Consider the following 12043-nt stretch of genomic DNA (forward strand, 5'->3'; position numbering starts at 1 on the left):
GAACATCTATAAAAAGATATACGAATTTGACAAATACATAACAATTCAAATATATTATTGAATTTTTCATCAAAACTACTATCGTTGAATATATAATAGATCTTTAACCATTGTACATCTCTTGCACATATAATTGAAATATACAACTTTTTTGGGGAGAAGATCTTATAATAATAAGATAATTTCCATTTGATTCATCAGCTTGTATTCAAAAAACTTAAAACTCTTGCGATACCGTATGATTCTTTATCAACGAATCAAATTTGCGGTACTCCACTATTACTAAACTAAACTCGTAATAATACTCAACAAATCCTACCAAAGTGGAATTCACTAAATTTAAACAATGTAGTTTTTATTAATATTTGGGAAATTTTGACTTTTAATATCTTTAAAAAGACAATGATTTGATTTTTATTACTTTATTAAATTTTATTTTATTTTACTAACCATGAAAAACCAAAAAAAATAGATCTTTATCCCACTAATAGTTTCCGTAAAAGAAACCAGACAGAAACCGTTAGTGGGGCCCACTCTCCAACGTTAAATTATTTTTTCGATTTGCGTGTTAAAAAAATATTTTGTTAAGGTTTTGAGGGTCATTTTATCTCTTAAGAATCCAAATTGAGCTTAGAATTAGCGAAAAGATAATGTAAATTGCTTGAGTAAGATTTTGGGGCCAATTTAGTTGTTTGGTTTACAATAAAAAAAATGGGAATTGGGAGTTACTAGGAATTGCAAAATGAGTAAGTTGTTTGGTTGAATAAAATTTGGTGAATGAGGGAAGTAGAACTTCTTAGGAATTCCCACAAATTCCTACAAAATGTAGGAATTTACTTACTTAGTCCCCCCTAGGTAAGTTGAAATTCCTATGGGAATTTACTTCCCTCATTACCAACCAAACAACTTTTAGAAATTCCCATGAATTTGGTTGAGAAATTTAATTCTCTTATGTTAGAAGTTTATGAAAATTTTCACTTTCAATGTTAACCAAGCGACTCCTTAATCTTAAAGTTACAAATTGAGCTAAAAATTGAGAAAACTTTCAATAGATCTAGTGTAGGCATACCAATATCACCCCACAAGACCACAAGTCCACAACGAATCAAAGATTTTAAAAAATGTTGGACTTCTCAAAAAAAAGTTTGAAAAGGAGGGAAAAACCTCCCCACTTTGCACACAAACCCCATTCCATAAGTGAATCGCTAAACATCACCCGCAAATTACCATATAAATCCCACAAATATGACTTGGTGTGACCATTATGCCCATTTTCTAAAATTGAAATAATCTCGGTTTAAAAAATGTGGAGCCGTACTGGCTCGCCGGGGGAGACCGGAGGGCAGGCCGGAGATGCGGGGGACGCCGGAGGTACGTCGTCGTCGACGGAAAACGAGGTAAGTCACCGTTAAAATTCACGGTTTACCGTCGGAGTGGCTCTGGCGCCTAGGATGGACGCCCAAACCGTAGCCTGGACGTCCAAGCCAGACGCCAGAACCACCAGAGTGGCGTCCAGCCCAGACCACCAGAGTGGCGTTCAGCCCAGACGCCCAGACCACCAGACTGGCGTCCTGGCCAGGCGCCACTCTACTGGCTGAGGCGGCCCTGCCAGGCGCCAGTCCAGTGGCTGTGGCAGCCCTGGCAGACGCCACCCTTATAAATTAATTTTTTTTTCTTTTTTAATTTTGTTGTTGTTTTTTAAAATCGAAAATGATTTTTTAAAAAAATTCGAAATGGGTTTTTTTTAAATTAATTTTGAAAATTCGAAATAGGTTTTTTTAAAATTAAGTTTGAAAATTCGAAATGGTATATTTTTAAATTTAGTTTGAAAATTCGAATTGGGTTTTTATAAAAATTAAGTTTGATTATACATAATTATGCTTTTTTTTTGTGTTAATTCTGTGTAAATATAGAAATTAAATGTATTATCCGTTAAATGTATTTATTGTAATATATAATTGATGCAGGATTATGGTGGAGACGGAAATGATTACAGTGGGATATTTGGACATGATGGTCCATTCGAAGAAGCTCAACAGGCGATTGATTGGGCAAAACAGGTTGCAATTGCAGCTGGATTTTGCTTGGTAGTAGTAACTCATAAATCTCAACGGGATGGTAGAATGGATCGCATTTTGAGATGTGACCGTTATCGCAACAGAGAAGACAGAGATTTTCGTACAGCCACTCGGTTTGATACAAAGCGGAAAGGTTGTGACCGGATCCACGAATGGAACACCCTAGCTGCATTTTAGTTTTTCATGTTTACATTCTTCCTATGTAATCTTATTTGTACGTTGCTCTTTTAATGAGAACATTAATCTTTTATATTGTATTGCTTACTGCATTTTATATGTTGCATGGGTAAGTTGCGCGGATCCACGAACGGTTATATCAAAATTTAAAAACAGCAATGATAATATGTTTAAGTTGGAAGCTAAAAGAACAATCTAAAATGTTACAAACTTACAACATAATGTCCAATTAATAAATTAAAACGATAATATTTAAAGTGCTCTATAAATAAAATGACAAAACCATCAGTAATCCCTCCTCGACGACGACTCCCACTGCGCAAGGGTCTGTTCCAGACTATCAACAACAACTCTCCCTGTTGCACTCATGCTGTCCTTCTCAAGAGAGAGTTTCTGTACGTCCTGCATTATCTTTCCCATCCACTGCATACAACAAAAAACAAAAGATGAAATACAATAACAACATATAAAACTTAATTAAAAGACAACGATAAATATAATATGAGACATACCGCTTCCATGGCAGTAGGCGGTGGCACATAATCATCATCGATGTGGTCGAGATCTGCGATCAACCTCGGGTGCGAATACCGGTTGAACCATTCCATGTAGTAATGGTCACACATGGGAGGAACCCTAGAGGGCGGCCGCTGCAACTCCGCAGTCCATAAGCGGGCCACCATCGGAAACTGGTCCCACGTCCCGGTCATGATATCCGGCCATTGCACGACGTAGTCCCTCGACGATGCAGGTCGGACCGCCTTCATCGGGCATGCCGGGGGAGGAGGGACAACTTGCAGTGATACCTGCCGCGTCAGCCCGACTTGCAAATCCTAGTTGGCGATACAAATACGCCAACGTAGCTGATCCCCAGGAAAACTGGCTACACTGTCGGGGTCACACGCCTCTACTATGTCGCGTGGCCTGAGCTTGTTTCCGCCGCTCTTATCCGGAAACAAGGTACATCCGAGGAGTAGAAAAACATAAGCACTCAGCTGTGCGTCGTGCGTCCTACGTGCACTGGGGTACAAACACCGCTGCAACACGGATGCGATCTTCACACCTCCGTGTTCCCAAACACCTAGCGCCTCGGTGTACAGTGCAGCCCTGTCCACCGCCAACAACTTCGCAAGCAAATCTGCCTGATCCGCATCAGCCACAGCACAAAGTCGTTTACCCTCAACACGAATCCCCAGAATGGCCTCGACGTCATGTAACATGATCGTCATCTCACCGAACGGAAGGTGGAAAGAGTTTGTATCCGGCTGCCATCGCTCAATGAAAGCCGTGATCAGCGTACTGTCAATCTTATCGTGCATGGTGGCAGGAACGTGATTCACCCCAGTGCCCTCCAGTCGCTCGAACATCTCGCTCTCCGCCGGCCAAGCCTCAGCCCATGTACGCAAAAAGCTACAAGTCTTTTCCCGGGTATGACATTTCAACAACCCCGTAACTGAAGGCCTCTCCTGGTCCTCCCAAATACGGGCAGCTATGTGTCCTAGAAAGCTAGGAATCACACTCCCTTCAACAGGCCCACCGGGCACCTCACTCCTAACAACCCAAGAATCATTACCGGCCCTCGACCGCTTCCTGCTTGCCCCAGATACAGTGGACGCAGATGATGTGCCAGATCTACTAACAAACCTACCACCCCTACCCTTACGCACCTCCACCATATGTGTCTCGTACATGTCATCAACCCTCTGACTGAATGGATCGTAATCATCATATGGTCCACTGCCATCGTCCACATCCTCATCCTCATCTGCGCCCTCCTCCTGCTCCTCCTCCTGGTCACCCTCCTCAGCATCATCATCGTCATCGTCATCCTCATCCCGACGGTGGATCCGTTCTCTACGAGCTGAGGCCGAAATACCACGGGATCTGACATGTCTATGCCCCGACCTCTCCACTGAATAGCTTCTACTAAGAAGCTCTACATTCTTCCCCGCACCATGACGACCCAGTGAATTCTACACAAAATTTTAAAATATATAAACATACAAAAATTTATACGAAAAATAGCTACCACTACCCAAATCAAATAAACTAAAAACATACTAACAAATTAACATAATAAAGAAATTAACAAAACACTTAAATAAAAATAATAGAATAAAAAATACACTTAGAAAGGAAATAAAACCAACACAGAAGAATATATATAAAATAAATAATTCATTCCCAATTAAAATAAATTAACTAACCAAAAACAATATCAATAATAAAATTTAAAATAAATTAATTAACCAAAAACAATATCAAAGTCACAAAAAAAATTTAAAAACAAATCAAAATAGAGAATAAAAATAAAAATGTACAAAAAAAACAAACAAATAATTGTAAACAAAATATAAACATAGAAAAAATACAACAAAATTGAAAAATTTTATAAAAATAAACAACAAAATATAAAAACAATTCAAAAAGATATTACACAAAAAAAAAAACAATATTTTAAAACAAATATAAAAAAAAAAGAAAAAAAAGGGGGGGGGCGCCTTGGCTGGACGCCCAGCCAGCGGTGGTGGCGCCAGCTGCAGACGCCGCCACCAGTGGGCTGGCGCATGGGCTGGACGCCACAGCCACGGCTGCGGCGCCTTGAATAAACGCCACAACCGTGGCTATGGCGTCCAGCCCAGGCGCCAGCCTACTGGTGGCGGCGTCTGCAGCTGGCGCCACCACCGCTGGCTGGGCGTCCAGCCAGGGCGCCCCACCTCCGTCACGGCGGTTTTTCCTTTTTTTTTTTTACAAATTGTACCTTGCCTCCTTGGGACCTCATTCCCTCCGCCGCCGCCGCCAATTCCTTGCCTTGCCGCCGCGACATTGCCGTTGTTTGAATTTTTTTCTTTTTTTTAGAGAGGTTGAAAGAAGATGAGCGATGAGAGTGTGAGTGATGAGAGTGTGAGTGTTTTTTTTTAGGTCAAGGGCAATATTGTCAAACCAAATGAATTTTATGGGCTTTATGTAGTAATTTGTGGGCGATGTTTAACAAATCCCTTTCCATAAACCCTAAAAAAAAACTAGTGACAATTAACACACACTCTCTCCCTGTTCTTCCCTCTTTCTTTCCTTCCTTCTCCTTCAAATTCTTAATTACTCCCAGAAAATGCTCTGACATTTTTTAATTTTTCTCGACTTTCTCTCTCCAATTTTTGAACCCTTTTCCCAAAAATCTAAAAGGGTTCAACCTCTCAAGCTCAAACTATCTACCATGGCGAGGCTTCTTCGCCACGCTTCTTCTTTGCGACGCTCTCTGTTTCCTCCAGAGGTCTGTTTTTAGCACATCCTTTATTTTTTTAATTATTTTTTTGGAGATTTTAGTTGTTGATTATTTATGTTTATTGTGGAAGAATAGTTTTTGTATTTTGTTATGTGATTTTGGGATTTATTTAATTTTTTGTATGATTTTTATTTATTTATTTATTTATTTACTTACTGCTTCCAGTGTTTTGGACTAGTATAAAATGTTGCAGAATATATTGCATGTTTATAGGATTTTTTAAGATTCGTCCCAGGTTCTGACAAATATTTAAATGTTGAAGAAAGAAAAATGTTAGGTATATTTTTCCTCTTTTGGGGAATTAATTGCGTGTAGATAATGTAATTTAAACTAGTAGTGCGACAACGGAATCCGGGTGGAGGGGTAGTACTTAATTTTTTAGCGTAGGTAATTTCAGTTTGTGGAAAGAAGAAATTGTGCTTGCGATAGTTATTGTGTTGCTGCAATTTGTTGAGTGGGTGCCATTGTGACAAGTTTAGGTATAATTATGAGAAAGGCTTTCTTTTTTTTTCTTTTTTATTTTATTTTTTATAATGGAATGTTTTGCTGCTTGCAGAGCTTCAGGAGAGAGGTGTTGGGAATGTCATCTTTTCAGTACAAAGAGTTTTCTTCAAAAGGTGCTAATACTTTACAAGCTTTTGTCTATTGAAGTATGCCGAATGGCGGGATTGTGACGAAGTTGTTATAGGCTTTAGTTGCTTCATTATTGTTGTTTTGATAGCTGTGGTTGAATGGTGTTTTTCTTTATATGCTGTATTGATATTATTTAGGATGTATTCCATTTAGAGCATTGTATTAAATTTCTTCCTCTACTTCAAAGAGAAGCAGTTTTATTATTGCAAAAAACATTTTAACTGTGATGATGCATTTGTTTTCTCATTCATCTGCTATGTTTAACTTTTATGGGTTTATTGGTGAAGGTCGAAAGAAATCTAAATCAGATGGAAGTGACTCTAATGATGAAGGCCTGTCAAAGAAAGAATTAGCTCTTAAACAAGCGTTAGACCAAATCACAACTTCATTCGGAAAGGGATCTATTATGTGGCTTGGTCGGTCTGTAACTCCTAGAAACGTCCCAGTGGTGTCTACTGGTTCATTTGCTCTGGACATAGCATTAGGAATTGGAGGACTCCCCAAGGTACTTTCTATTGTGGTACTTGTTCGCTTTAGATATTCCATGCATAAATAGATATCTATATTGGAAGGGGAAAAGTAAATATGATATGATAATGTTAAGATAGCATAGACATGCTTATGATGTTCATTTAGTTAAGTAGGTGTTTGGATTATCTGTATTTTGTTTTCTTCACATGCATGTCTTTTGATTAAAATATGAATAGTTTACCTTTAGTAGGTAACATAATTGTGCATTAAGCTTCAGGCCATTTATGCTTTATGACACGTGTTTCGGATTTTCCAGGGGCGTGTGGTTGAGGTTTTTGGACCAGAGGCATCTGGGAAGACTACTTTAGCCCTTCATGTAATTGCTGAAGCTCAGAAGCAAGGAGGTAGTGTTACTGAACAGCATTTTAATTACCTGCTTGCATTTTTCTATGGAAACAATGATAATGGACATTACCTGTTTTCTGTCTTAGTCTGATACTCCCTGCGTCCCTATTTTTTTGCCCCATGTCCGTTTTCTACTTTATTAAATTTTGGCTGAGTGAATTGATGAGAGAGAAAAGTGGTGGTCTCTATAGACAATAAAGGTATGTGGTAATCCTTAAGGGACATCCTTATATGGAAATGGAGCAAACAAATAGGGACAGAAGGTATATATATGTGGTGAACTGGTCAAACATGTGTATTGCTGATAGTAGTCCTTCCTTTCAACCCTCCCCATACACCTCTTATTTGTGCGGAACACATTTTTTTTTAATTATATTTTCAATTATTGGACAGGATTTATAAATGTATGAGTTCTTTGATGACATGCCTGCATAAATTTTTTCACCCTTAGCTTTCTTTTTGCTGTTAGAACTTGAAAGTCTATGTGATGATAATTTGGATTTGGAGTTGTTGGATACTAGGCTCTAGTTTGAAAGCTTATAGTTCAGTATCAAGGCTACTGCCCATAATTGATCTCTTTCTGGCTTACATATATGTTGAACATTTTAGTGCTTTACCTATGCTGATCATTTCATTCCTCCTATTTGTTATTGCTCCACCTTATTTTACTTGAGAGGATAGGACAAAGAACAACTTCTCTATTAGTGACCATTTCTTCATGAACTTTTGTCTGCATTGATCTTTTTACTAGTCAATTTTTATTTTAATTCAATTTTTTACCTTCACAGGCAAGCTGGATTTAAAATCAACATTGTCTGTTTTTTTTTTTTTTTTTTTTTACCTTATGTCTGTATCCTTGCTAGTGATTACATGACTCATGTATAGTCTTTTATCCGTGTAGGGTACTGTGCCTTTGTTGATGCTGAACACGCTCTTGATCCAGCTCTAGCCGAAGCTATCGGTGTAAATACACAAAATCTGCTTCTATCACAGCCAGATTGTGGTGAACAAGCTCTTAGCCTTGTGGATACTCTCATTCGAAGTGGTTCACTTGATGTTGTGGTAGTTGATAGTGTAAGCAAGGATCCATTTTCACTTGCATTTCTCATGTGTCTACAGTTACCTTTGTTTTGGGGTGAGGAAGTTTAAATGCACTTATGTTATCTATTATTGCTGTTCAGTGCCCAGGTAGCTTGGAGATCATTGTATTCATTTCAATGTACTATGCTACTGTGGCCTGCTTGATGAATTGTAATCTGTGTGGTTACTATGCTCGAACATATTGATTGTCTTTATCAATAGTTGTAAGATCTCTCATACATAGTAAAATATTTATTACTGAATGCAGGTTGCTGCCCTTGTGCCAAAAGGAGAACTTGATGGTGAAATGGGTGATGCACACATGGCAATGCAAGCAAGGTTAATGAGCCAAGCACTTCGAAAATTAAGCCATTCATTGTCTCAGTCACAGTGTATATTACTTTTTCTGAATCAGGTAGAGATTAAGTAATTTTAAATTGTAATCCTCTGTCCTCTCCTGGTTATGGCTGTTAAGAGAGAGATACATCTGATATAAACTACTGAAACTTAGAATGCCAAAATTTTGTTATGAATTGGATATGTTTTCTTGAGAGTTGAGGAAGATTTATGACATACTTGTGTGTAGTCTGTTAAATTATCAACATTATTTCCATTTTTTTTTTGGAAGCTCTTCAGATGTTTTTTACACTACTGACGTGCAATGTTCCTTGGCTTTTTCAGAAGAGCTTATTCTGTTCCCTTCGGTTGAAACAATTGTTAGTCTTAAGTTTTTGTCTGGATGACATTTTTTCAGGTGAGGGCAAAGATTTCAACTTTCGGATTTGGTGGTCCTACCGAAGTAACTTGTGGAGGTAATGCTTTGAAGTTCTATGCGTCGGTGCGCCTGAACATCAGGAGGACTGCATTTGTCAAGAAAGGAGAAGAGGTATGTAAAATGTAATCTATGTATAAACTTTCTTTGTCCTTGATAAGACTCATGGATGGCACTATGGCAGTAACACACCAACAGTATAACATGGCCCTAAAAATAACCAAATTTCTTTGTGAAATAAAGTACAATTAATTTTTTATTTTATGGTCTTTGTTTATTCCACCTTATTCTGATTTGGGGTGATCTGGTGAGAGGGCTGTTATGCATTAGAGATTTCCTGCTATGATAACAGTGACAACTTATTCTGGAGTTCATACCTGTTGAGCTATTGAAGGTTTCTAGACTTAGCTTTAGGATTCATGCGGCTGTATTCTAGCGATTTCCCCAATGCATGGACAAATGGTTCTGTTATCTCTAATTTGGATTTTGGACCAGTTGACAGGCGTCTGATGATGTCATGTGTCTACTGTCTCTTCTACGTGGATATGAACTGGACCAATCTTCAAAACAATTACACTCTTGTTCATTTGCCCAATTTTTTTCAAGTCTTAATCATTTTCCAAATGCCTGGCAGTGTATAATAAGTGTAGGAGTTTATATTAAGCATAATTAAGATTTAATTGTAACTCTTTTGTGATCAAGAACTAATAAAATATCGTTGCAAATAGTGTATGAATCCCCTTAACTATATGCACTGTTTCATTCTGCAGATTGTCGGGAGTCAGGTCCTTGTGAAAGTCATAAAGAACAAGCACGCACCTCCTTTTAGAACTGCTGAATTTGAAATCGAGTATGGCAAGGGCATATGCAGGGATGCAGAGCTCATTAGTCTGGGTGTCAAGCACAAACTAATAAATAAGCAGGGTGCTATGTACGCCTTCAACGGCCATAATTTCCGTGGGAAAGATGCAGTTAGAAAGTATCTCATTGAGAATGTAAGAGAAAGAGACGAGCTTGAAACAACACTTAGAGAAAAACTACTACATTCAGCAGAGGAGGCTGCAGAGGGAGATGTCACTGAACCTGCAGAAGAAACAGTTCTGCCTGATGCAACTGATGAAGATGTAGTGTCAGCCGCAGAAGCATAAGACTTACAGAAAGTTCTTTTCTGGATGGCTTTTGGTGTCAGATAATTTAAGCAGCTTCTACTACAGAGTAGTTGTGATCAAACATGTGCAGAAGGTAATATAAGGCTCTGAATACGTAGAGGATTTTTGCTTGCAATTGTCAGGGTATACTTCAACCTATAAGTTAATATATCACTATATCAGTGCTTAAACTGGGATGGGTGAGTATAGTTTTGGCGGGTCTCTAAAATTAGAGAAATCCTAAGCTACACCCAATGTATTATAGGAGTGAGGTTAGTTCTTTGAAATTTTGAATAGTGTATATTTCACTAATTTAAGAAAGCTCAAATTTCCAGGGTTATGGTGGTAGTAAAGCTCTGTTGTGTATCATAGTATCTGGAGGAATATTATGAAGAATTTTGGCCTAAAATGCAGTGGTTGGATTGACACACAGAATGTTTGTACAGTTCGATATAATTTCTTATATGAAGTATTTTGTCTGTTTCAGTGTTTATAGCTCATTTGGAAATCTCTTACATTTTTAGTATGGATTTTGCTAACGAAAGCCCTCGGGCCACTCTCTCCGTCCCATAATAATTGACATAGTTCTTATTTTTGTCCGTCCCACAATACTTGACACGTTACTAAAAATGAAATGGGATTACTAATAAAAATAATATTTTCTACATTTTCTCTCTCCTTACCTACCCTACTCCCACCCCATTTGTTGTTTTATTAGGTGTCGTTTGGTTGACAAATAAAAACATGGGAAGTTGTAATTCTTAGGAATTGAAATTATTTGGAGTTGTTTGGTTGACAAATTAATGGGAAGTAAAAATTCCCATGAATTTCCACTTCCCACAAAAAGGAGGTATTTAATTATTCGCCCTTGTGGTTAGAGTGAGGGAAAGCTCAAGTGGTTAGAGCTTCCCTCATAGTTCCAAGAGATCTTGAGATCGATTTTCATCTTCCACCCTTGTGGCTCTCTAAACACTAAAAATAAAAAAAAAAAAAATTGGAGGTATTTAATTACCTAAGAAAACCTAGGTAAGTGGAACTTCCCATGGTTAACCAAACATAATTTAGCATTTCCTAGGAATTTTCATTTCCCACATTCAACCAAACGAGGTCTTACAATATAAAATACAAAAGAGAATCTTTTATACAACAAACAAATGTTTTAAATGAACCCACTTGTAGTTTTCTTAAACTACGTGTCCACCCCAACGTTAATTTGGGAATGCATGCTAAAATTATACGTTAATCGGTGTAATTAATGTTCAAGTCAACATGAGCCCACTAGTAGATAATCACTAGCTATTGTCTTCTCTGGGCCCTATTCCGCAAGGATTTGCTTTGATGCAAGACAAGAAATCCTAAAGTCCTCTAATAGGTTGAGGTATCAGTTCCCATATAATAAAAACTTCGTTCTCCTCAACTTTCGATGTGGGAGCGTCATATGGCCTAGAGAGGACAATATTTACCGGTGGACTCAAGTTGACCTGAGGTATTACACCGTCTTTGCATGAAACCTCCTTTTTGCCTCAAATCTCTCGTAGCCAAGAAATACAAATTTTCCATCATATTGTCAATTTGTTACTATCTTTAGCTTGGTAACCCACCTTTTTATTTTTATTTTTTTTAATTCGTCTGATACTATATTTCGTTGACTTAACACTATATATATCATCAATGTGTCACATTAATGATTATTTGTCATGTGAGATATGGTGAGAAATTAACGAATTTATAAGATATTTATTGAAATTTATAATTTAATTTATACATATGAAATATTGGATTTTTATCGAAAATAAAACTTTAAACTAACCAATTTTATCTTAAAAATCTATCCAAATTTTATCGTAAATAAAACTCTAAACTAACTTTATTATCTTATAAAATATTTCCTCTATTTCTTTATAGTTGCAACTTGCAACACTTCTCTTTTCACATTTGCCGATGCATGATTTCGATTGTTAATATCATTTACTACCAATATGTAAAAATTATAAAC

The 12043-nt window shown here is 37.5% G+C and overlaps 1 protein-coding gene across 2 annotated transcripts; it reads left to right on the forward strand.

Moving 5' to 3' along the window:
- Window positions 1–5118: 5118 nt before the first annotated feature.
- On the forward strand, window positions 5119–10547 carry LOC110683058 (DNA repair protein recA homolog 3, mitochondrial-like). 2 transcript variants are annotated; one of them, XM_021859407.1, is made up of 8 exons: window positions 5119–5526; window positions 6095–6155; window positions 6459–6676; window positions 6959–7046; window positions 7949–8121; window positions 8396–8542; window positions 8882–9013; window positions 9670–10547. In XM_021859407.1, exons 1-8 carry the CDS (start codon window positions 5470–5472, stop codon window positions 10045–10047), a joined length of 1254 nt encoding a protein of 417 aa, XP_021715099.1. In that variant the 5' UTR covers window positions 5119–5469; the 3' UTR covers window positions 10048–10547. The 2 variants fall into 2 exon arrangements, with proteins under 2 accessions (XP_021715099.1, XP_021715098.1); XM_021859406.1 differs by lacking the exon at window positions 5119–5526 and having other exon boundaries at window positions 5621–6155.
- Window positions 10548–12043: the final 1496 nt, after the last annotated feature.

This window comes from Chenopodium quinoa, unplaced genomic scaffold (genome assembly GCF_001683475.1).
Source record: "Chenopodium quinoa cultivar QQ74 unplaced genomic scaffold, ASM168347v1, whole genome shotgun sequence".
NCBI classification, from domain to species: Eukaryota; Viridiplantae; Streptophyta; class Magnoliopsida; order Caryophyllales; family Amaranthaceae; genus Chenopodium; species Chenopodium quinoa.